The sequence below is a fragment of the Cervus elaphus genome, chromosome 9 (assembly GCF_910594005.1).
Source record: "Cervus elaphus chromosome 9, mCerEla1.1, whole genome shotgun sequence".
Classification (NCBI taxonomy): domain Eukaryota; kingdom Metazoa; phylum Chordata; class Mammalia; order Artiodactyla; family Cervidae; genus Cervus; species Cervus elaphus.
The window spans coordinates 81,826,348-81,853,880 of NC_057823.1; the positions used below are offsets into that span (position 1 = coordinate 81,826,348).

The following is a 27,533-nucleotide window of genomic DNA, read 5'->3' on the forward strand; positions in this document are numbered from 1 at the left end:
TTCTGTCTTGATTTATAAATACTTTGAAATCACATTTTTATTACACTGCATATATTCCTTCTATGGTAAAACAATTGACTTAAGTTCTGAGCATACCTCTCAATTTTCTTACTTGCAAATAGGTCGTAATGGTTCACATATACTAATTAATTAGTCTAACTAGATTGGGGGGATACGTGTGTTTACCTGTGTGCTTGGTGGGGGATAGTGAATCTCAAGAAGGTTGTACCTCAGGCAGGGACTTTGGTCAAGGGGTTGCCTGTCAAGTCCCTGATCTTGTAGAGGCAAACTAATGAGATCACTAGAGACCACATAATTTGATCAGCACTGTCCCACAGAAATATAAACACAGGCTACAAATGAGAGCCACAGATATAATTTTAAATTTTCTAGGAACTACTTTTATAAAGAAAAATAACGCTAGTAATTTTATCTAATACATCCAAAATATTATCCTTTCAATGTGATCAAATTTTTAAAATTATTGATATTTTGTATTCTTCTGTTCACATCAAGTCTTCAAAATCCAGTGTGTAACTTCATACTTACAGCACTTCTCAATTGGATCAGTCATATTTCAAGTGCTCAAAAAGCCATATTTGGCCAGTGGCTACCATACTGGACAGCACAGATACCGAGGGGAAACCAGGGGCTTTGGAATTAACATGCACCTAAGGTTTGAATTCTAGTTCAATAACTAATAAATAACTAGTTCAATAACTAGTAAGTTCAATAACTTACTAAGCTGTGTGACCACAAACTAGTTATATAAACTCCCTGAGTCCTATAGTTCTTATCAGTAAATCAGAAATAATACCAGATACCTTGCAAATTTCTTAGAACTGTAGATAATATGCTCACACACAATATAACTCAGTAAAGTCCTCCTCTTCCTCATTATTATATTAATTGAAGAAGAAAAGGTAACACTGTATGAAAGCTCAAATTTAAGGTTTAAAAATTGTGAAGGAGAAAAACAGAAACAAGAACTTGAAGCAAGATTATCAAAATCTTTTCTACCTTAAGTTCGGTCATCAACCCACTATTATCTATACAAAATAAAAACAAAAACCATATTTTCCAAAACTGTGAATAATACCAAAATAAAATATTTTTAAAACTAGAGATATGATGGTGTTTGCCTTTTTTTCTTAAAGCAAATTTGCTTTCTTGATTATTGTTGCTGAGGTTAATATTAGTTTCTATTCCTCAGGGGGGGAAAATGTCTAGAAAGTTGAGTAGGAAGTTATTTGCACAGAAATGGCATTTTGGGATACTGCAAATGCTTCCTATAATCTACGAAGACTACATTATGCATTTGGATAACTGAACATTCACTATTTTCAAATAACTGTTACATTATATTTTTCATTCACTTATATAGGACATCAAAATACAACACAGAAAATATATATAACATACCTCTGATAAAAATGTTTGGGCCGATTTCTGAGCTCCTACATGGAGCAGATACTCATATACGTAGAGAGCTAACCTGGGAAAAGAATAAAATATTTATTGAGAAGAGGTATATTTAAATTCATTCTTTAAACAATGCATACACCTTTTCATTACGAAAGTATTTTTCACACTAACAGTGACAGAAAATCAACTCTTCCAACATCTTTTCAATGGGAGTTTATACATGTATGTTCAGAAAGAACTTTAATTAAAATAGGACACAAAAGAATAAGACACACTGTATCTTTTGGCAAGAAACACCTAAATAAGGATTTTTTTGTCTTGTATCATCTAATTTACCATATTCTAAGTTCTCTTTTGTACCTAATATGAATTATTAATTTAAAACCAAACATTAATAATTCCCATAACCTATGTTAAGGTATAATTATTAGTATAATAAATAATTGGACTTTTACAACAACACTATATCCTTCCATCTTTTTAGTGAATGTTATTATAAACTCCAGCTGTTTACACACCCATATGCCAAAATGGACATTGAACATCCATTGTAATATTTGTTCAGCACTTTCTCCTTATTCTTTGGATGTTACTGTTAAACCAACAATATTTTAGTTTATAAGAAACTCAAATTAACTGCAAATCACAGCGTTAAGTAAATTTTAAAGATACTAGATTATATTAGGCATTTGGGAACTTACAATTTAAAGGTTAACACAAAAGTACATATAAATTCATCACTCAGATATAGAATATTAAGTATGCACTATCCACTTATAGTACTCTCACTAACTAGTGGATTCAGAATTTTAAGCTAGACCATGTGGCTCAATTTTAGTTAAGCTGTTAACAAAATATTATTCATAAACCCAAATTAGTCTGAGGCAGTACTTTTAATGATATCTTGGACCAATGCCCAGATAGCTCACAACACTTCGGTTTCTGCTACACTGTATTTACCAATATTGAGCCAGGTTTACAGTAAACAAAACAATGCAACAATAACCACAATTCTGTACAGCTACGCCATTAATCTTGCCAAGTGAATTTATGATTGTTAAAGACTGATGGCATTTGCAAAAATGAGTATTTTCTTCATGTTTATGAAAACATAACATGTACTTGTTATGAAAAGGGAAAGCCTGTATATAATCATTGCTCTGTCCATTTAATTATTTCTCCATTCCAAAACTGTCAAACACTTGAGAGTCATTCTGTAGTTACTAAGCACCATGAATAGATACATGTTAAAGTTACTCATAGATGAAAAGTATGTTGTTGACAGTGAGTATAGGAACATAATTTAGAAACATCTATATGGCTCAGAGGTTAAAGCGTCTGCCTCCAATGCGGGAGACCCGGGTTCGATCCCTGGGTTGGGAAGATGCCCTGGAGAAGGAAATGGTAACCCACTCCAGTATTCTTGCCTGGAGAATCCCATGGACGGAGAAGCCTGGTAGGCTACAGTTTACGGGGTCACAAAGAGTCAGACACGACTGAGCGACTTCACTTTCACATTCTCTTCAAGCTGAATGCCATTTCCTAGGTCGGTGCTTCTCAACTCGTCTTCTGCCCTAACACCACTAAGGCACGGTCACATCCCCGTGTGATGCTCCGTGGGGAAGGTTCATACCAACGTACAGCATACGGGATATGGGAACTGAAATGTTCCTGTAGTTTCAAACAAACAAACCCTACTGGTGATTCTTATCACACATTCTTCACACACACACTCCGCATACCCTGCCCTCTGCTAACTGCTTCCAACCCTATCACATGATGCCCTGACCATGATGGCAGGTTTCATCTGGAGAGAGAAAATATCTGTGAATTTCTCCTGGAGAAACCAAAGCCTCAAAATTGCCTGCCAGTGGCATCATGGCCCTCCTGCTATTGCCCTAGAGCCTCATGTTATTCCTGTGGGTTGTAAAATTTGGGGCCTAGAGCCAAACCAGCAGTGAAGGCTAGAAAAGAAAGCCAGGTCCAAGTCAAGGGCCCAAAGGTAAGGATGTGTCAGCAAGCTTGGAGAAGCTGAAGGCTGAGGGGCACTGAGGGAAGCAGGTCCTTGGCGGCGGGGCCAGGGGTGGGGATGAGCTAGGAGAACCGACCGCAGACAGTCAAGGCCAGGGCTCGACTTAGCCATGTCCTTGCAATGCAAACCATTCCTTAAAGTTGAGTAAGCCACTTCCTTGGAATCTCTTCTTTGTAATATTAAAGAAGATAATATATTTCTTATATGTTTCCTCCAATTAATTAGGTAACAAAAAGTGTATCTCTTTGTAAGTAGAATTTAAAGCAACAATCCCCCCTCTTTCAATGAGTCCAGGACAGTGATTTCTAAAAGATGTATTGGTGAGGGCAGAGAATCAATGAGATGAAGGGGTTTCAAACTATAGAACTAAAGATTCTGAAGCATCTTCCTAGGCGTGTGCCTGTCCTCCTATCCTTCAAATCTAAGCTGTAGCAGCACATCATATTTTTACCAACAGGGTGATAAAACAGGACAAGACTGAGAAAATCTACCTACAATGCTGCCTAATGTATCCTAACGTTCTATTACCTCCCTGGAACAAAATGAATGCTTCCCAGGCAGTCAGGACCTGTGCTCTGGAAAGACTGGCAGGGAAGCATCACACAGGTGAACAATTAATCAACTCGACTGCCATGTGACCATGAAACACATCACTAGCAAACCTCCGAATTTTAACTACCATCTCTGCGTATGCTTGCTAAGTCGCTTCCGTAATGGTGTCCAACTCTGCAACCCCATGGACTACAGCCCGCCAGGCTCCTCCGTCCATGGGGACTGTCCAGGCAGGAATCCTGGAGTGGGTTGCCATGCCCTCCTCCAGGGGATCTTCCCGACCCAGGGATCCAACCTGCATGTCTCACACCTCCTGCACCGGCAGGTGGGTTCTTTACCACTAGCGCCACCTGGGAAGCCCGCCTCTGTGCATAGGATTCTCCAAACCCATCTCTTTAGTCCTATCCTCTCTACCAAGCTACAAACCAGCTTCTCCAAATCAGTTTGAAATTTCTAGCAAGACAGTTCTCTCTTAACTTGACCGTGTCCAGCGTTAAATTCACCTTCTCCATCTGTTTACAGTACCCGTGCTCACTTTCAAGGAAACATAATTTCTGAGTCTCAGTTTCCTCATTTGCAAAATGGGAAGGATACTTTCCTTGCAGTGCTGTTGAAAGGATTGGAGAGCACAGCAAACAGTAACAATGACTGCAACAGTCTCAGCTAATTCTGTCACATATTACATTGCCAAGCTAAGTATGTCACAGCTGATTCTGTCACATATTATATTACCAAGTCACCAATGCCACAGTCTCTCCCACATTTGCCATTCCTTTCCATCCTCCCTTGCTCCTAAAAGACCACTAAGAGCCACAGTGACAGAAGTATTTATTTTACCTTCAGGTACAGATACTGTGGATTCCCATTAGCTCCCTACAGAGGCATTGGGGTCACCAGAAATAAGAACCTTCAGAAGGTTCTGAGGGAAAAGCCCTGTAATAAATTAATTTTGTATGAAGACAAATGTTTCCAGGGGAGTAGGCAGTGACACCTGTCCTTCCGTGCAGGTAAATCACAGCTTGGTCCCTTAACCAGTAACATGAGATCACCAAACACTTTATTCAGATTCAGTTTCCACTGAACAGTGAAAATCTAAAGGTAAATACTGAATGTACAAATATTTTAAATGTGTACACTGTCATATTAACATGATCCTTTTCCTTTTTAGGATCTTTAAGAAATTTATCTGCTTTTGAAAAAGCACAGAGTGACTATTTAATCTAGTGGCTCATGAAATAAAAAAGTGAAAGTTGTTAGTCACTCGGTCATGTCTGACCCTTTGTGACCCCATGGACTGTAGCCCTTCAGGCTCCTCTGTCCATGGAATTCTCTAGGCAAGAATACTGGAGTGGGTTGTCATTCCCTACTCCAGGGGATCTTCCCAACCCAGGGATCGAACCCAAGTCTCCCACTTTGCAGCCAGATTCTTTACTGTCAGAGCCACCAGGAAAGCCCCAGTGGCTTACAATGTAATCCAATTACATAGAAAAAAAAAAAATTAGTAATCATGCAGCTAGAGTTTGGATCCAGAAAGCAGCCACACTTTTCTTTTTAAACACTGATTAACAACAAAGTATATCAAAAGTTCACGGATCATATACCTTTATCTTCATTTCGTTCTAAATTTCAAATAGATATCAATGACTGAGTTAACAAAATCATTTGACCAGCAACTCTAGAGAGAGACCCAGATCTGAAATAGCTTTACTCCCTGGTTACTGCAGGCACCACACTCTAAAATTAAGAGCAAAGACAGAGGTTACAAACGGAGGAACACTGAAAACAGCTAAAGCCTGAGCCCACTTGGCACTGCCCTCAAAACACCACTTACGTATCAGCCACAAATGTGATGCACACTCAGTTCACCGTCTGTAAGTTACACATACACACTCGTGGTGCCACAGGAGGCGGAACAGAAAAGGCACTGACGAAACTTCACAATTCAAATCCTATCAATCCCCAGTTCTGATGGAGTGAAATCTATTTCAACTAGGCTTCATGGATTCAAAATCTCTTGGGGTGGACCAGTCTACAGTTTAATTTTTTAAACTGTTTACAAAAGGAAAGGGGGTAATTCCAATCATATTTTATTTGGTATGTAATTCTAACCAACGTAGATTTTTTTATGAGTCACAAAATATATAATTAGAAGGGAATTAAAGATACATAAAAATGAAAAAAAAATACAGAAAGATGTTAAAACTCTGATGATCCCTCAAAAAGAACCAAATAAAACTAAAAAGCAATAATGGACTGAGAAAAGTGGATATATGACCCATGGGATAACAAAAAGCTAATGTGCTTAATACATTCTGTTCATATACTATGATCTGCCAGAACATGAAAATCTTAATTTTTAAATAATGAGCAAGGATGGACGTTAAAGGCCAAGTAAGAAAGAAGAATGGCTACCTATGGCCAGTAAATAATCCTAAGGAAAAACATTCAACCTTCCAACCACAAACCATATTTTAAAATTTCCCCAATGAATGTAGCAAAGACTCTACAAACATTAAAGCATTCAGTGCCTGAAGGGTAAGATATGGAAGTGTAAGTGTACAGGTGAAAGACACAGAATGTAGAACAGCTCATATAGTACACTCCCATGTACACGACACGTACACGTGTGTATTCCGCCAGAGACAGTTCACACACGCACAGGCACAGGAGCACCAGTGTCACTCCCCAAGCTCCCCCTCTGCTGGAAACATGTGTATCCAACAATATCTTTTATTGTAGGATTTTTTATCCCTAAGGAGTGGGAGCCTAGGTAAGAGGCAGACTTTTTTTTTTAACTGCATAAACATCCTTCTGTTTGATTATTTACCCAGTACTTCTTTCTATTACCTATTTTAAAAGAAATAAAGGAGCAAATGGGAAAAAATTAAAATAATAAACCTTTTGCAACCTCTGACCTAGTCATTTTTATTCTAAAAAACTGTTTTAAAGAATTAACCAGAAATCCAAACAATTTATAATAAAGTTTATGGCAAAAGTGTAGCAGTGAAACACTGGTAACCTAAATATCTGATGAGAGAAATAATTAGATTGTGATATATGCAGGTAATGGGAAAATACATTTTTGAAGATGAAGTGAAATGAAGAAATGTTCATAACTGATTGTTAAAAGTGTGAGAATGTATACACACAAATATACCATACTATGTTTAGAAAAAGAGTAGAAGGAAATTTGACTTATAGCTGCTGGTAAAAATATCAATAACTAAGAAGAAACAGATGATGAGCCACTAACATGGATGTGGCAGAAACAATAAATAAAGCATAAAACCAGTATGGTCTAATTAGACTGGGAGCACATGCCCCCGTGCCTCCTTCAGAAGGCCTGAGGACAGCTCCTGTAATAGCACTGTCACTGTTATATATATGTCATTACTAGTCATAATGCTAGCTTTGGGTCTCCAGTAAAAGATCATACTTTGTGCCATTCAGGCTACATAAAGACCCAAGAAATGTGGTTAGGTAAAAATATTAAACCGCTGATGTTTTCTGCAAACCTTTTTCCCCCAGTTTGTTGTCTGATTTAATTTTGGTCAGGTTTTCTGGGGCTTCCCTGGTAGCTCAGTTGCTAAAGAATCCACCTGCAATGCAGGCAACCCTGGTTCCATTCCTGGGTCGGGAAGATCCGCTGGAGAAGGGATGGGCTACCCACTCCACTATTCTTGGGCTCCCTTGTGGCTCAGCTGGGAGAGAAGCCACCTGCAATGCAGGAGACCTGGTTCGATCCCTGGGTTGGGAAGATCCAGTATTCTGGCCTAGAGAATTCATACAGTCCCTGTGGTCGCAAAGAATCGCAAAATACAACTGAGCGACTTTCACTTTCTGGGGGGGGTGGGGAGCAGAGAAGGGGTGACACATTTAAATACTTTTGATTAAACTTTACATGTAGAAATAACTATTAATAATATGAAAATAAAAATTCTAAACTTCATAGAAAATGGGCAGAAGCAATAACAAACATCACAACTAATTTTAAAACATGGAAAACATTAAACCTTACCGGGAATCAAACAAATACATATTAAAGCAACAATGGGATTTAAAGTCTCACTTAAATAATATGTAAAAAAATGGATATTCAAATACTACTGATGGTAATAAACTGGCAGTTTTCAAAACCAGTTTGGCAGTAAGTATAAATCAACAACTTGCTAAAAAAGTTAACACACTTTGATCCAATAATATAATACCATTACTTGAGAGTCTAGCCCAAAGAAATTTTCCTAAATGTAGAAAAGCTTAATACACAAAATTTTTAACCAAAGGACATGTATAACAATAAAAACTAAAAAAAATAAATAGGAAAGTGGCTGGATCTGTAGTAAAATATTTTGTATTAGTTAATTTCATGTTTGAAAATATAATTCAAATTTATATATATTCATTGAAAAAGCATCAAAGAGACTTCTCTCTGCTTAATTCTTGAACTTTAAAATGTGAAAAAAATGTCATAACCATACCCTCAAATAAAATTATTTCAAATTTACCTTGTGAAAATTGCCAAATCTAACAAAGAAACAAAGGTTTCCCACTCATGTGAATAAACTCTATTACATGGTTGCCACCATGTATCATCTAAAAGAGCTAAGACAATGAAGCATTTAACTAATAGCACATCTACAACAGATACTGTCATTTAAGAGTTTAATTACAGCAAATTCTCAACTACACTTATAATAAGGACTTTACAGTCTGGAAAAGGGGTAAAGAATTCACTCTACAATCCATCTATCTAATTTGAGATTAAATCTCTTGCTCTGAAGGAAACAGTAGGAAATAAGGAACTTTGACTAATGCATAAAAAGGGTATTTAAGACTATTGTTAATCTACAAAAAAGGTTTTCCAAGCTAAATATAAATAAAAGGTGAATAATGCCTCTGCTGCTGCTGCTAAGTCACTTCAGTCGTGTCCGACTCTGTGCGACCCCGTCCCTGGGATTCTCCAGGCAAGAACACTGGAGTGGGTGCCATTTCCTTCTCCAATGCATAAAAGTGAAAAGTGAAAGTGAAGTCGATCAGTCATGTCCGACTCTTAGCGACCCCATGGACTGCAGCCTACCAGGCTCCTCTGTTCATGGGATTTTCCAGGCAAGAGTACTGGAGTGGGGTGCCATTGCCTTCTCCGATAGTGCCTCTAGTACAGAGCTAATTCTTCACTCACTCTCTACATGCACATATATGTATGTATGTCAATGTCTATGTATGATAGATCCCTATAGAAAACATCATTATTTCACAAAAGTCAGTCAATAAAAATGGCCTAATGTGTTTGAGCTGAATTTACAGAATAGTTAAGATAGATATGACTGCTTTATTCATAGATTTTTTTAATCTGGTGAGTAGGATTCATCACAAGTTTTCTTTACATTATACATGCTAGTTATAATGATTTAATGTTTATAAAATGTTTTGGGAACGTGTGCCACTCTTGGATAATATTTAATCATGTCCCCATAATATTCCTGTGAGGCAGACAGAGTCATGAATTATGTATAAACATCATTAGGTAAGAGCTCATACAATGAAAAGTCCAAAGACCAATAAACATGTATGTTTATCAGCCTGGCCACAATATCCTATATTTACTTTTCACAGGCAGGTCTACTATCAGCTACCTGTCTTTTGCATGTGATTCTTTTAATATTCCAAAAAGACGTAACGTTGGAGGTGAAAAGCAAGATAAAGTGTGTGTGTGTGTATGTGTACTCAGTCATGTCCAACTGTTTGCAACCTCATGGACTGTAGTCCACCAGGCTCTTCTGTCCATGGAATTTTCCAGGCAAGAAGTCTGGAGTGAGTTGTCATTTCTTTCCCCAGGTGATCTTTCCAACCCAGGGATCGAAACCGTGTCTCCTGCATCTCCTGCACTGGCAGGCAGAGTCTCCATCACTTGTGCCACCTGGGAAGCCCTCAAGAGAAAGTAGCCATTTGATATGAGAAAACAGATATCCACCCCAAATTTCAGTGATGAAAACTGATTTTGTTAGCATTTCACCATCTTATGTTTAGCAAAGAGAAAAAAGATACAAGGAAACAGAAAAGCTGTCAAAGTAACGAATCCCTATTTGTACTCTTAAAACTCTTCTGGTTAATTCACCTATATGTGCAAAGGTAGAGGAAGACACGGTAATAGAATAGCTTCAAAAAAACAGCTGTTCCTAATTTCTGTTGAAATTATACTACTATAACACATTTTGTTTCGTTTATCTCTGTGTCTCCAGCACATAAAGAAGTAAGTGCCCAATAAATAATTTTTAATGAAGGAATGACTCTCTTAGACCAGGCATAAGGCATTAACAGAAACTTCTGGTTTCCTCTAATCAAAGCAATAAAAGGGGAAGCATAAGGAATCCCCTTAGCTATTTCAGCATTAGCATCCTCTTACCATCCTTAAGATTCAGCCTCTCAATAAAATACTATAGTTTAACAATATGAATGTTACCCAAACAATTTCTTCACACTGATTCCTAATCCCTATATTCAAAGGATAATTTTTTTTTAAAGAAACAAATTAATCCATCAAGTTGTGGGTGGTAGATATTTTTTGCTTTGTTATTTTTAATGAGACAAATCCTCAAAAGACAACCACCCCCCTATTTCTTTAAAGGAAATAAATGAAGGTTAGAAGATAAACAATGACATGACTGTAGAGGGTTAGAAGAGGGCTATTTTATACAGAATGGTCTAGCTGTTACATTTAGCACTGGTGAGCAGTATGTGTTGTAAACTGGACATCCAAAATCCACTTCCCATCTTTTGTCATTAACCATGTCAAATCCCCATGTCATTAACCAGAGAAGCCTCAGACAGAGAATTTAGAACAGAATTAAGTTCTCCTGTGCATGCATGCTAGGTCGCTTTAGTCATGTCTGACTCTTTGTGATCCCATTGACTGTAGCCCACCAGGTTTCTCTGTCCATGAGATTCTCTGGACAAGAATACTGGCGTAGACAGCCATGCCCTCCTCCAGTGAATCTTCCCAACCCGAGGATCAAACCCACATCTCTTATGTCTCTTGCATTGGCAGTTGGGTTCTTTACCACTAGCACCACCTGGGAAGCCCAAGTTCTCCTAACGGACTATAAAAAGTCATGTTGGATCTAGATTCCTAACCACTGCTATATTTAAAATGAATAACCAACAAGGACTCACTGTATAGCGCAGGGAACTTTGCTCAATATTATATAACAATTGGGAAAAGAGTTTGAAAAATAATAGACGATGTATACATGTAACTGAACTACTTTTTATATACCTGATCTAAAATGTTTGTTAGTTTCAACTATACTCCAATGTAAGTTTTTTTAAAAAAGTCATGGTGAATCTAGAAAATACAATTCTCTTATTCCTGATGCACTGTATAATTCCAGTGTTGACTAATGACACATATCAGTATCCAAATGTGTCTCCTAAGTGATAAAATGCCAAGAGTTAGCTGGATCACAGCTAGCTAACAAGTAGCAAGGAGCATTTGGCAGCCTTCGAGAGACTGCTCATGGGATTTTAAGTAGTTTAGCAATGAAACTAGATCAGCCTGATCAAGTTTTCAACAGAGCTTACAACCTGGTGCTAAAGAGGTGTGAAAAATTAGAAATCTGTTTCTAACACTGTCTTTGTAAAGTTCTTCATCGTTAACAATGAAGTGAAAAAACAGGTTTAGCATGTCAAACCAGCGTCTATGCAACCACACAAAATATTAATATCCAGCCTTTGTTTTAAATACACTTAAAAAGTCTATTTTTTTATATTCTCAATAGCAGTTTGACAGAAACAGATACCTCATATACATAAAGATATTGAAGATACTAAACCGAGAATTAAATGTTCTGAGGCAGAGATAATTGCATCAGTTAATACTGACAGGAACGGAATGAAAGATTTAAAAATTATTAAATGGAGAGCTGGGCATAAAAAATAATTACTTTGCTGATGTTTCATTGATGTCATAAATGATAGACAAGTAATGTTTGGGAGTATGGATTTGGAATTAAGCGATTTGGTGTGCTTAGAAATAAAAACACTTGCCTTGTGCAGACAGGCAAGTTCATGAATTAAAATCAAAGGGGAAAATAAAAAGGCTAAGTAAGACATAAAAATAAGAAACTTAAAACTAATCAAGAGTTTGTGGAAATACAGTTATTTGTAAAATTTAGTAAAATTTTCCATCCAATCTTAGAGCTCAGACAGATACATTGGAATTATAGTACTGACTTGACTTGATATAGTACTCCATTTCAATCCAGCTTGAAGATTATACGTTATACTCAGACTCCCACATGGTTACAGAATCTTGCATTACATAGCCTGATATACAAAGTTCTATCTGGTTGTGTTATTCTTATAGAGAGTAGATTTTCTTTTATATCCACCCAGAATACTAGCAGCTACTTAATACTTGTTGTCTAACCTTGGAAGTCTCCCCATACTCAATTTCAATGTATTAACATCAAAATTAATATCAGACACGACTTTCACTTATGACATGGAGGAATAAATGGGACAGAATTTGCCCCCTTGCTTCATGCTTAGTCGCTCAGTCCTGTCCGACTCTGCGACCCCAGGGAGTGCAGCCCGCCAGGCTCTTCTGTCCATGGAATTCTCCATGCAAGAATTATGGAGTGGGTGGATATGCCCTCCTCCAGGGAATCTTCCCGACACTCCGATAGAACTGAGGTCTCCTGCTCTGCAGGCAGATTCTTTACCGTCTGAGTCACCAGGGACACCCTCTTGCTTCAGACACCGAGGAGACTGGATATGTGAAACAAACGGTTTTAGGTACAGGCTGTAACACTTGAGAAAAGATAAACATACAAGACTGAGTCCCATCACAACCCTAGCTTTCTGACTCAAGACAGAACACAGTGCAGGGAGGGACAAATACAAATACAGGACAGTGGTGCCAAGTTGAAGAGATCATGGGATCAAACTGGGGCCGGGGCTGGGGGCTGCGGGCTGCGGCAGCTGGAGTACGTGGGCCGAGGATTGAACAGGAGCGGCTTACGCAGCAAAACCACTCCAGCAATCTGCACAGGGGTCCCCCTGCCCCGGAGAAGGCGAGACGCCACCAGGCCTGGCGAAGAGCTGCTGCTCACAGAGGGCTGAGAAACCACAGGGGAAACGCCAAGAACTCCTCCCAATGAACTCTAACCCGTGGGCCACACTGCAGAGACAGGACTAGACTAGAGGAACCGCAGACCTACCCTAACTATGCCGACACCCCAGATAAGCTTTTATGTAGCCAGATTAATTTGGCTAGAGAATAGCTTTAAGTAAAGATAAATATTTTTAAAAGTAATACCAGGTATCAAGACAGAGATATTAAAATAATCTCCAGGCTGGTGAATGACAAGGGACAGTGAGGGCAGGGGGTATACTGGAAATCTGTGTACTTTCTGCTGAATGTTGCTATGAACCTAGGACCGCTCTTCTAAAAAGTATTTCTTAAAGCAGTAACAATGGGCCATGGGGTATCTTACTTCCTTCTCTCTATTGATCTGTACTTCCCAAATTTTCTATAATCAAGAAAAAATGATTTTAAAACAGTCATGAGCTCATGTTTCCTTCCCCAAGCTTATTTTAAATTATTATCTATGTGTAACATTTTCCTCAAGTACAAATGAACAATAATAGTTTATTCTAATCATGAGTTAATAGCCAAGAAAATACCTTCTTTCTAAATAAATTACATATCCCAAGAAATTAAGATGAGTGGAAAACATTTAAAAGCACACTAATGTTATTCCTCTTACTATTAAGCACTTTAAATAACCTACTCAGAATTTCTTTTTTTTTTTTTTTAAACTTATGGAACGCTTCACGAATTTGCGTGTCATCCTTGCGCAGGGGCCATGCTAATCTTCTCTGTATCGTTCCAATTTTAGTATATGTGCTGCCGAAGTGAGCACTTACTACTCAGAATTTCTTACAGGCTTTACCATTTTTTTTTATCTCATGCAAAAGTTTATTGTAAAACTAAGTTGTTGTTGTCCAGTCACTAAGTTGTGTCCGACTCTTTGTGACCCCATGGACGGTGGCACGCCAGGCTTCCCTGTCCTTCACTATCTCCTGGAGTTTGCTCAAACTCATGTCCATTGAGTTGGTGATGCCATCCAACCACGTCATCCTCTGCCGCCTCCTTCCCTTCCTGACCTCAATCTTTCCCAGCATCAGGGTCTTATCCAAAGAGCTGGCTCTTCGAATCAGGTGGCCAAAGTATTGGAGCTTATTGGAAAATCAGTTGCATCATTTAAATCTCTCTCTCTCTCCTGCTTATTTACAAAACAGAAACAGACTCACAGACTTTAAAAACAAACTTCTGGTCACCAAAAGGGAAACATGGCAGGTAGGGATCAATTAGAAGTTTGGTACTAAAATATACACACTGCTATATGTAAAAGTAATCAACAAGGACCTATTGTATAACACAGGAAACTCTAGTTGATATTATGTAATAATTTATGTGGGGAAAGCATTTGAAAAAGAATGGATATGTGTATATGTACCATATAACTGAATCACTTTACCATTCACTTGAAACTAACACAACCTTGTAAATCAACTGCAATCCAATATAAAATAAAAATTAAATTTAAAAAATCTCTCCTTATTTCTGTTTTTCAGAGAGTGCACATAGCAGAAGCTATATGTATAGGCAGCACTTTCTTATCATTAAAGATCATTTCCCTGGTGTCCCACAGGTCACATGCCACATGGTTGCAACCCACATCACCGAACCAGGTCTAAGATCTGCAGTTCAGGATCCACCTTCTTTTCTGAAGCTGTTCAAACTTGGGATCACAGATGTGAACACTTCATTCTGATTGGGTAGTAACTTGGATCCATCACAGGTTTATGGAACTGTAAATCCTTCAATATCTTTTTATTCCCTGCTTCATGCAAATAGTCTCCTCACGAAAAGACGGAGGCTCCCTGATGTGGACTGAAGTCACTACAGCTTACTTCTTCTCTACCCTCATGTTTCCATGTGATGAGGGCATCCAAGGGAACTTTCACTTTCACTTCAAGGAGTCCATGAATAGAAATGAGGAGAACTTAATGTGACACTCTTATTTTTTAAAAGTCTTCCTGTTAATTTCCTTTTCTAATCTTTGCACATACTATTTTGGCATTTAGATCTATTCTGCTTTTCTTTAGCACTCACTTTACATTCCCTATAATTTCTTGCACCTTTTTATATGTTTCACCTTGTCCTAATTTTCTTAACCCCAGTCAAATCCATACAGTCATCAAGCTATAACATATTTGGTGATGTCTTTAGTTGGACCTATCTTGTTATTGCCATATTTCAAGTATCTGCATTAATATGCACCATTCATTGAGGCTAGTGTTTATAATTCATTTTCCACTTTCCCTAGAGGAATTCTGGAAGAATTTTTCTCTTAACAAATTCCAGCAATGTTTCTGATCTATACTTTTTAGGGCACATGCAGAACTGGAAAGAAATGCTTCAGAAGAATACACCCATAGCCACAGGACCCAGAACACCACAGAAGAAAGGCGCAGGTAATTCAAAGGAAAAACCCAGCTCAGGAAAGATACAGGATAATTTTTTCTCTCTGATTTTCAGAAGTTATAAATGTATGGTAATTGATTTTTAATCATTAGTTGGAGCTATTTTTTTTAAAGTTCCATATAAAATAATTAGGACCACAGGGTTTTTCCCTACAACTTAATTCATTTCCTAGCATTAGTCTGAAATATTTAGACATTTACAGCATTTAATCTTTCATGCCAGTTATTTATCTCTTTATTAGACAACTCTTAAGCAAACATCTATCTTGTGTAAAGTACTGAGAACCAAGGAAATAATAATTTAGGACCCGCCACAGCAGAATTTGTAGTAATATGGTCAAAGAATGAATCTTTACACTAAGAAAAATTTTTACAAATTAGTAGCATAAAGATAATTCTAAATATCTAATATTAGAAACAAAAACTATTTTGAAACATGAGAAATTTTATAAACTCATCACCATCAACAGTTAGTAAGCTCCTACCATTATTCTAGCTCTTAAACCAAAGGTGGGGAAAAAAAGAGAACAGAAGAAGATATAAGTTTTGTCTTCAAGGAATTTTCAGACTTGTTAATGGGAAGAAACATATAATTAAAAATAAGATCAGTAAACACAAAGTGGCATATGACTGGCACACAGGCAACAAAACATCAAGAATTCAGAATAGGAAGAGACCATTGTAAGAGACTCTTGACAAAAGGTCTTTACCTAACAGAGGAAATGGTTCTTAAGCTAGGTATTAAGGGAAATGGGATAAGCAGGAAGAAAAGAGGATGTTTGACGAAAGGATAATAGCCTGAAAGAATTACCTAAATTATATACAACACTGTGGCCAAAATAAAATTCTCTATGTACCTTAAAGCAATAAAAATAGTTTCACAAAATATTATTGAGACAGATTTCTCCTATCACTATGCAATATATTTTACTTCATTATATAAAACATGATGGAGTAATAATAGGAACTTATATTTATAGTATTTTACAGCATATGAAAGCAAATATTTAATTATTTATTAACAGTTTTTTTATTAGAATTCCTCCAGTTATCTTTTTCAACTTTTTAAAAAATAACCTTTTCATGTACATTAGTAATTCAGAAAAACATTAATCTAAAAGGGATTCCCTATGGCATTTCCTATGGATGGATGTGCTGCAGTCCATGGGGTGACAAAGAGTTGAACACAGCTGAGAGACTGAACTGAACTGATTAATTTCCTAATTAAAATTTAGGTTTTAATTTTAGAATATAAAAGCTTATTTTTTACCCCAAAATGTAGGCAGAAACCCACATTTTTAAATATTAGAAAGAGATACATATCAAAGATAAATATTTTTTCCTATATATCTATACATTTAGATAAAGATATTCTGATTCTCCAGTTACATTTGTATCTAAAATAAATGTTTAAAGTGTATCCCTACATAAGAAGCTAAAATAACCAATAGATAAAAGAGAAAGACAGGGGGAGATAATAGGATTAAATACAGGAACCTCTACTAAATTAATCTCCAGATATTCAATTTCCAGTCAATTGCACAAAGAAGCATTTAGCATCCATGGGTGCCTAAATCAATGAAAGGAGTAAGCTAAGAGGCTGTGACTTCCTAAGTAAATATACAAATAATCAAACTAACTCCCTGATCTTAGATAAACAATCACAGCATAGTCATCAAATTTGAAAATAAAACTGAGATAACTAACATATTTAGATTCCTACATTAGTATCTGAAAAGAACAGGTACTCTGAAACACTGCACTAAATCTGATAAGATTAAGTTAACAAAAATAAATGTACAACTCTGCACTTGAATCAAAAATCTTGTATTGACAAAAATCTTGTAGAACTGACAAATATAACAATAGCCCAAATTAAAAGACAGGTTTTAGTTGACTGCAAGTTTAATATGAATTAATAGTGCACTTGCCTACCCTGCCAAAAGAGCTAATTTTATCTTAAATGCATTAATACAGTATAGAACTAGAAAAGGAAAGATAATAAGTCCTAGAAAGACAAGGGGGAAAAAAAAGACAAGTTGTGAGTAATGAAGTATCAGTGATGCATAACCTGAAGAAAGGGAAAGCTCAAACCCTTAATAGGTTGTCAGCTATTAGAGGGATTGGTCTCATTTCACATGGCTAAAGAGGGTGGAAATAAAACCAATGGGTTAAAGTGATAAGAAGGCAAATTGCAACTCGATATCCCAAAGACCTTTTCTGTAACCATTAGAGTTATCCAAAAATCTTATAGGCTGGGAAAAGAATCATTTTGGGCTGGAAAACATGAGAGTCCAATCTCTGAAAAAGTAAAGGCACAGTATGGGTTGAAGCCGGGGATACTGCATGGGCTTTATTCATTAAACAGAAGTTTGGATCAGTCGAACTTTAAAATACCACTCAATACAAGACTGCTTAATCCTAGTATCACTAAAATACAGCCCAGAGCAACTGAGGGGCATCCAGATCAACAGAACTATATGGTAAAAGGGTTGAGATTAGGATATATGACTCAAAGCTTAGTCTGCTATATTTAGAAAAATACTGCAAAACAGCCTAAGTCAATACCTTTCATGAAGAAATTATACTCCCCAGGAAATAATCACTCTGTGACCAAGTGAAAGATAGAAATGTGGCAAGTTTACCTGTCCAAGTCAACCTAAACAGCTGCTTGTACAACCACCACTCCGACAGGCTGCTCCTCTGCTCAAACATGAAGCAAATTAACTGTTTCTCCACAGCCTAAGTCTGTGTGGCTCCTGCAGATCATGTGGCTCTATGTCCCAAGAGTTCTAAACCAAAAATGGAAGATAAAAGCATGCTATCTATCTATACTTATGGGGAAAACCTAGCCATACGAGTTAAAGATTAGTCAACTGACTTCATGTAAGTTGGTTTGACGGGTAAAATCAGAGCCTGCAGAGTTCCAATCAATAAGTGCGAAGAGGCATAGCACAATAAAACTCTTATCTAAAAGAATATGTGATTTCTAAACATATTTACTCTTGCCAAATTCTCCCAGATGTTAGTAGAGAATTGCTACATTCTACATTAGTTTAATCCTTTTAACCTAATCTACCCTGTAATTAGAAACCATACATTTTATTCCAAAACAGTTGAAGAGGATAAATTACACTAATGTTGACAATTACAAAGCCAGTTAAATAGAAAATATTTTATAACAGGTTCATGGTACTAAACCAGATTACTATGTCATTTCAGTATTTCCTTGGCATACCAAAATATAATTTATAGAATGGAAGCAAAATATTTTAGCAAAGGTCTGCCTTCCGTAAGTGACAGCCCTAAGTATCTGCAAAATTAAATGTTTAAAAGCAGAAAGGTTTATAGATCTAAACACTATCAGGTGCAGTCTATTTATCTATTTTTAATAGTTCCCTTAGGATTAACCATAGTAATGTCCAGGAGAAACACCACAAAAGCTCCAAAAGAACAGAGAAACCGAATTTACAGAGCTTTAAGTAAGCTTTTATTCACCTCCCTCAAACACGCACGCACATGCGCACACACACACATTTAACCTCTTCTAAGGCAGAGACTCTTAAGTTGTTTGGGGTCTCTCCTCTGAGCAGTGAGAAACCAAATTTTTAGCTTGACATATTGATACCAACCAGGGTTCTTGGCCTTCCCCAATCAACAGAAATTGACTAGAGGCCAGATAAATTCAGGCAAGGCTTTACTGGGGCCCCTGTTGTAGCAGGAGGGAGCATGAACAAGTAACTGGTTCCCTTGCACACTTGCTCCCTCCCTGAGTGGGGGCGAGCTTGTCCTTTTTATGGGGTGAGGGTAGGGGTGTGTCCAGGTGTTGGGTGGAGGGGTGACTTGGGTGTTTTGCCCACCCCTCTGGTGATGGTGAGTGCAGGGTGCATGCTCAGTACCCTGTTTTTGCTCCTGGTTCTTCAAAGGTGACAGATGAGTTTTTTGGTCTTTTGTATCTTTTGGTCCAAAATATGACCCAACTATTTATGCATGAGGTTGTTTTTAGTTAATTAGTTCTTTGTATTTTGCTGTTTTAGGAGAGGTTTGTCCAGGTGCAAGAGTTGGAGCCCTCGCAGCACAGGGTTCCAGGTCCCAGCCTGTCTCAATATTATGTCTCAGCTAAAAAGTGTGTGTTAAGTCACTCAGTCGTGTCTGACTCTTTGCAACCCCATGGACTGTAGCCCACCAGGCGCCTCTGTCTATGGAATTCTCCAGGCCAGAATACTGGAGTGGGTTGCCATTCCCTTCTCCTGGGGATCTTTCTGACCCAGGGATTGAACCCAGGTCCCCTGCATTGCAGACGGTTCTATGTCATCTGAGCCACCATGGAAGCCCCAACTAAAAGGTAATATTCCCCTATTTCCCTTGAAGTTGGGTGTGTTCACCTTCCTCAAGTTTGGCCAAGGAGATAGAGATTTAAGTTGGAAGACTTACACAAAGGGGTATTGTTCTACATTCCCATATCCCACATTCAGCCTGTAAGGTTGGTATGACTGCTGGAGTTCCAGCCTCCCTCTTGGACCATGAGACCACTTTAGGAATGTCAAATACAATGAACTGAATGTTTGTGTCCTCCCAAAATTGATTTTGGTTAAAATTCTAATTTGATTTGCTAAAACTCTAATTCCAATGTGATGGTATTGAGAGGTGGAGCCTTTGAGAGGTAATTAGGTCATGAGAGTCGTCTTCATAATGGGATTAGTACCTGACAGGCAGAGACTAGGGAGCTAGCTAGCTTTCTTTCCACCACGGAAGGACACAACAAGAAGTCTACAACAAGGAAAAGCATCCTCCCTTGAAACACACCATGATGGCACTTTGATCTTGGGACGTCCAGCCTCTAGAACCGAGAAATTTCTGTTCTTCATAAGACACTCTGTCTACGGTACTTTATGATAGCAGCCCAAGCTTACTAAAACACTAGAATAAAAAGACAGAAGTGGTATAGACCCAAGACAGCTTCACGGAACTGCCATTTCAGCCCTGGATTCTCAACCTTCAGACTTCTTTTACTTAAGAAGAAATAAATCTTAATCTTCTTTAGGGTTTCCAATTATATGCAACCTAACCAACTCTTAAGTACATGTGCTGATTCAGTCAGGCTTGTTCTTCACCCTTCCCACTGTATGATTTCCACACAGCTCTACCTGAACTGCTGTTGCTGTGCTGTCAAATGTGGTCACCGGTTAATCCTTGTCTTAGTTTATTCTATTATTAGTTTATATTTGATAACTCTTGTGATAACTCCCTCAGACTTAACACATCAAATCACTCTTTATTCGTTCTCTTCCATATCTTATCTTCTCCCTCCTACCCCTAAAATGCTGGCATTCCTCAAGACTACTTCATGGTCCTGTTCTCAATTCTACACATTTTCCTGAGACCTACTATGCCAGTCAACAGAAAACAGTCCATGTTGACACCACCAAACCTCTATCTCTAACTCAGAGCTGCTAAAAGTTCCAGGTCAATTAATTCAAATGTATTCTGGGCACAACCACCTGAATATCCCCCAGGCACCTTAAATGCCACATTCCTCTCTGTTCCTCCTCTAGTTAATAACACATGTCCATTTAGTTGTCCAAACCAAAAACCTGGTAGTCATCCTCAATTTCTTATTCTTGCCTGGTATGAATTCAGCCACTAAGTATTCCAGAGACTAGAGTCTATGGCTTATATATATCTTCTCTGGCAATGTCCTGTAACTTTCCCAGATTACTGTAATAGTATTTGAACTAGTCTTCCTTTCTCATCTCCTTGCTCCTCTCCATTGTGAAATCAAAAGATCATTAAAAAACCATCAATCTCTTAAAGTTGCTTCCTTGGTCATCAGTAGACCCTCATACCTATAGGACAAGGACCAGATACCTAAACATGGCAAATGCAGCCTGCCCAGATTTGGCAATGGCTTCATCCGACAGTAAAAAGCTGAACAAATGGCAAAATCAACAAACCCCAGATCTGTAAGAGGGGTGAGGTCACTGGGCAAACCACTGTCCCAAACACTGGAGAGGCAGATAGGCAGGTACAGAGAAACAGCACAGAGGAAACCCCTGCAAAAGGAATCTCCCTAGAAACCAGTGCCTGAGTAGGAAAACCTGAACTGTAACTGGCAAAGTGCTAGAGACTCTGTATATACAAGCTTGGGAGATAAAAGCTTCAGGGGAAACCAGTCATGGAGGGCCTCCATATCATCATGAATTTTACCTCCAGGAGCCCACTTGTTTCTTACAGTGAATGTCAGAGAAAAATCTCCTCATGCTTCTAGCTAGGGGTTGGGGGAAGCAACCATTCTGAAATGCATTTCAGTTCAGTTCAGTCACATCCAACTCTTTGAGACTCCATGGACTGCAGCATGCCAGGCTTCCCTGTTCATCACCAACTCCCAGAGCTTGCTCAAACTCATGTCCATCAAGTTGGTGATGCCATCCAACCATTTTATCCTCTGTCATCCCCTTCTCTTCCTGCCTTCAATCTTCTCCAGGATCATAGTCTTTTCTAGTAAGTCAGTTCTTCGCATCAGGTGGCCAAAGTATTGGAGCTTCAGCTTCAACATCAGTCCTTCCAATGAATATTCAGGATTGATTTCCTTTAGGATTGATTGGTTTGATCTCCCTGCAGTCCAAGGGACTCTCAAGAGTCTTCTCCAACACCACAGTACAAAAGCATCAATTCCTTGGTGCTCAGCATCCTTCATGGTTCAACTCTCACATCCACATGAAATGCACTAGAGCATGCTATTCTTAAAAAGGCCTGCCCTCAAGAGAAACCAGTTTATAGCCCAAACTGTTGGGATTTCATCAGAGCCTAACCTACTTGGAGTAAGTAACATATACAACTCCAGCATCCTCTAGGCATCCTATCCCACCTAATAAGGTAAAAAACAAAAACAAGAAACAAACAAAACAAAAAACTGAGAAGCACTGGTGAAATTCATGGTCCAGGAACACAGGCTCACCAAAGACTGAGACCCAATCCTTCCTCAGGTGGGGGAATACACACCCCACCTCTCCACTGTACTACTAAAGGCCTTCTTACTACAGTTCCTTTTACCCAGCACTTCATGTCCACCTTTCAACAAAAAGTTACAAGGTACACAAAAGGACAAAAACACAGTTCAAAAAGATTGAACAAACACTGGAACCAGAGTTTGATATGGCAAGAGTTTAGGAATTATCAGACCAAGAATCTTTTAAACTATGATTAATATGCTGAGGACTTTAATGTAAAAATTAGGCAACATGAAAAACATATGGTTAATGTAAGCTAACTAGATTATTGCTAGAAACTTCTCCCTTAACATGACTGTAACAGTTCTTTCTTCTTTTAACAGATTTTACAGTTCTTATTTATGCTAAATGATATAATATTTATCTTTGAAAAGATCACAAAGATTAGGTAACTTAAAGACAACTTTATTTATTTATTTATTTTTCTTTTTTTTTTTTTCCACTGTGCAACCCGCTTCAGTGCCTGCAGCCTACTGGCAGAGGCCAGGCAATGGTTCGGGGTCGCGTTTGCTCTGGCATGGGACACTATGAGAGGCCCAGGGGGACGAGCCTGCCATAAATCCAAACCCATGCATTAAAGACAACTTTAATTAAGACTTTCAAACACATAAAAATAGCAGTTTTAACATTATCCTCAATGGTGAAAAATTGAAAGCATTTCCCCTAAAATCAGGAACAAGACAAGGATGCCCACTCTCACCACACTATTCAACATAGTTTTGGAAGTTTTAGGCACAGCAATCAGAGAAGAAAAAGAAATAAAAGGAATCCAGATCAGAAAAGAAGTAAAACTCTCACTGTTTGCAGATGACATGATCCTCTACATAGAAAACCCTAAAGACTCTACCAGAAAATTGCTAGAGCTAATCAATGAATATAGTAAAGTTGCAGGATATAAAATTAACACACAGAAATCCTTTGCATTCCTATACACTAACAATGAGAAAACAGAAAGAGAAATTAAGGAAACAATACCATTCACCATTGCAACAAAAAGAATAAAATACTTAGGAATAAACCTGCCTAAAGAAACAAAAGATCTATACACAGAAAACTATAAAACACTGATGAAAGAAATCAAAGATGACACAAATAGATGGAGAAATATACCATGTTCATAGATTGGAAGAATCAAAATAATGAAAATGACTATACTACCCAAAGCAGTCTATAGATTCAATATAATCCCTATCAAGCTACCAATGGTATTTTTCAGAGAACTAGAACAAATGATTTCACAATTTGTATGGAAATACAAAAACCTCAAATAGCCAAAGCAATCTTGAAGAAGAAGAATGGAACTGGAGGAATCAACCTGCCTGACTTCAGGCTATACTACAAAGCTACAGTCATCAAGACAGTATGGTACTGGCACAAAGACAGAAACATAGATTGATGGAACAAAATAGAAAGCCCAGAGATAAACCCACGCACCTATGGAGACCTTATCTTTGACAAAGGAGGCAAGAATATACAACGGAGAAAAGACAATCTCTTTAACAAGTGGTGCTGGGAAAACTGGTCAACCACTTGTAAAAGAATGAAACTAGAACACTTTCTAACACCATACACAAAAATAAACTCAAAATGGATTAAAGATCTAAATGTAAGACCAGAAACTATTAAACTCCTAGAGGAAAACATAGGCAAAACACTCTCCAACATAAATCACAGCAGGATCCTCTATGACCCAACTCCCAGAGTAATGGAAATAAAGCAAAAATAAACAAATGGGACCTAATTAAACTTAAAAGCTTTTGCACAATGAAGGAAACTATAAGCAAGGTGAAAAAGACAGCCCTCAGAATGGGAGAAAATAATAGCAAATGAAGCAACTGACAAATGATTAATCTCAAAAATATACAAGCAACTGCTGCAACTCAATTCCAGAAAAATAAGCAACCTAATAAAAAAAAAAATGGGCCAAAGAACTAAACAGACATTTCTCCAAAGAAAACATACAGATGGCTAACCAACACATGAAAAGATGCTCAACATCACTCATTATCAGATAAATGCAAACCAAAACTACAATGAAGTACCATATCACACTAGTCAGAATGGCTGTTATCAAAAAGTCTACAAACAATAAATGCTGGAAAGGGTGTAGAGAAAAAGGAACCCTCTTACACTGTTTATGGGGATGCAAACTAGTACAGCCACTATGGAGAACAGTGTGGAGATCCCTTTAAAAACTGGAATTAGAACTGCCATATGACCCGGCAATCCCACTCCTGGGCATACACACTGAGGAAACCAGAATTGAAAAGAGACATGTGTACCCCAATGTTCATCGCAGCACTGTTTATAATAGCCAGGACATGGAAGCAACCTAGATGCCCATCAGCAGACAAATGGATAAGACAGCTGTGGTACATATACACAATGGAATATTACTTGACTATTAAAAAGAATGCACTTGAATCAGTTCTAATGAGGTGGATGAAACTGGAACCTATTATACAGAGCATAGTAAGTCAGAAAGAAAAACACCAATACAGTATATTAACACATATATATGGAATTTAGAAAGATGGTAACGATGACTCTATATGAGAGACAGCGAAAGAGACACAGATGTAAAGAACAGACTTTTGGACTCTGTGGGAGAAGATGAGGGTGGGATGATTTGAGAGAATAGCATTGAAACATGTATTTATCATATGTTGAACAACTGCCAGTCCAGGTTCGATTCATGAGACAGGGTGCTCAGGGCTGGTGCACTGGGAGGACCCTGAGGGATGGGATGGGGAGGGAAGTGGGAGGGAGGTTCAGGATGGGAAACACATGTACACCCATGGCTGTAATGTTAATGTAAATGTATGGCAAAAACCACCACAATATTGTAATTAGTCTCCAATTAAAATAAATAAATTAGTTAATTTTTTAAAAAAACGGTTTTAAACTGATCCATGTGATCTATGGACATTCAAATATTTCATAATGAAGGACGTCCCTGGTGGTCCAGTGGTTAAGAGCCCACACTTCCCAACCCACATTTCCATCGACAGATGAATGGATAAAGAAACTGTGGTACATATACACAATGAAGCATTACTCAGCCATAAAAAATGCATTTGAGTCCGTTCTAATGAGGTGGATGATCCTAGAGCCTATTATCAAGAGTGAAGTAACTCAGAAAGAAAAAGACAGTATCATATATTAATGCATATAAATGGAATCTAGAAAGATGGTACTGATGATGCTATTTGCAGGGTAGCAAAGGAGATGCATACATAAAGAACAAACTTGGGGTCACAGTGAGGGAGGGAGAGGGTGGGATAACTTAAGAGAGTAGTATTGAAACATATACATTACCATATGTAAAACAGACAGCCAGTGGCAATTTGCTGTATGATGCAGGCAAACCAAAGCCAGTGCTTTGTGACAACCTAGAGAGCTGGGATGGGGGGAAGGTGGAGGGAGGTTTAACAGGGCAGGGACATATGTATACCTATGGATGATTAAAAATAAAATAAAAAAATTTTTAAACTACTAAAAGTTTTAGCTAATAGAGGGAAAATGATTGCAAAAAGAAAAAAAAAAAAAAAGAATCCACACTTCCATTGCATGGGGCACAGGTTTGATCCCTGGTGGGGAGCTAAGATTCCTCACACCACTTGGCAAGGCAAAATAAATAAATAAATAAAAATGTTAAAAAAAAAAACTGGCTTAAAAGTAAATATTTCTTAATGATATTATAGAAAAAAGAAAGTGTCAATAAAAAGAAACAGCACACAGGCAGAACCTGACTTGCAAATGTTAATTCTGTAAATTTGCCTCATCTGAGAAATTCAAGTCCTTGGGCAGGCTGCCTGCCAAGATTCCAGTTTCCTTTTGGGCAGCTATTGTTAAATATTCCCCTCCAGTTTCCTGTTCTACTCATCCAACTTATATTGCCCCCACTCCCCTTTAACACCATCTTGAATCCATCCTATTATTACTCCATCTACCCCAAACTCCTGTTCTTCCTCTTCTAGGTGCAAAAGCTTCTCTACCTCCTGAATGATCTTTCATACATCTGTCCCCCTGCATAACTACTTCACCAATCCCCCTAACTGCCCAAAGTCCATACCTCCTTCCTGTCACAGCTGCAGGGGACACTCATTCTCCTATTGCCATCATCATCACTATCACAGTTGGCGAAGAAATCTCTGACTGCCAGTGGGTGGGGGAAAAAATGGAAACACCCCTGCTGTTTAAGGCATATGGAAATTGGGGTGGGGAGGAAAGAACATTCTTCAGTTATTAAAATTGCTGGAAAGCAAAAAGTCTCTGAATTTTAAAGTTACAGCTGGAATCTATATCCCCAAAGATGAGACCATAATATTGTTAGTTCTGGAATTCAGCTATATTATGGGTACCATTTGGGAATATAATTACAATTATAATATTTCCTCTTTGGGGATATGTTCCCTTGTATCAAATAAGCCAATATACAAACCACCTTTTGAAAGACAACCTCCCTAAGCACTGGTGACGGCACGCGGAGTTATTCTTTCATATTATCCTAGAGGAAGAAATTAAAAATATGAGGAGATAAAACTAAGCTGCTGAAGAGCAGGAGTCTTGACTGTCTTGTTCAGCATTTTATCTTGTACCCAGCATCTGACACACTTTAATCTCTCAACAACCACCTGGGGGGAAGAAAAGGTGAGAGGAGATTGAGGACAGGAAGAAGCCCAACATCCACAAGAGTACTGTTCCATGCATGATGAACTTGTACCCATGATTAGTTAAGGAAGAGTACAGCGCATTTCAGAGACGGAGAAGAAAGGAGTCTTCTTTAATCTTTCAGGTTACCTGAGATGAGCGGGGATTCCATTTGTGAATAAACTTAATCTATTCATACCCAAAATCTTACCTATCCAGAACAGGCTATCAAAAATTAGGTCTGTCCAGTTGAAAAATGAGACATTAACTCATCTTTCACTGGTAACACTGCAAGTTAACATTCGATTTTA

General features: G+C 38.0%; 1 protein-coding gene and 2 non-coding genes across 6 annotated transcripts in view; all 3 read right to left on the reverse strand.

Annotated features, from left to right (window-relative positions):
- Window positions 1-27,533, reverse strand: part of SSBP2 (single stranded DNA binding protein 2) — a 297,868-nt gene that overhangs the window by 210,648 nt on the left and 59,687 nt on the right. For all 4 annotated transcript variants that reach the window (XM_043913530.1, XM_043913528.1, XM_043913531.1 and 1 more), the window contains exon 2: window positions 1,423-1,495. In XM_043913530.1, the coding sequence (XP_043769465.1) occupies window positions 1,423-1,495 (73 nt within the window). The remainder of the gene's footprint in view (window positions 1-1,422; window positions 1,496-27,533) is intronic.
- On the reverse strand, window positions 13,826-13,932 carry LOC122701075. Its single transcript, XR_006342925.1, has one exon. It is a non-coding gene; the product is annotated as a U6 spliceosomal RNA (small nuclear RNA).
- LOC122701164 lies at window positions 23,010-23,142 on the reverse strand. Its single transcript, XR_006343001.1, has one exon. It is a non-coding gene; the product is annotated as a small nucleolar RNA SNORA42/SNORA80 family (small nucleolar RNA).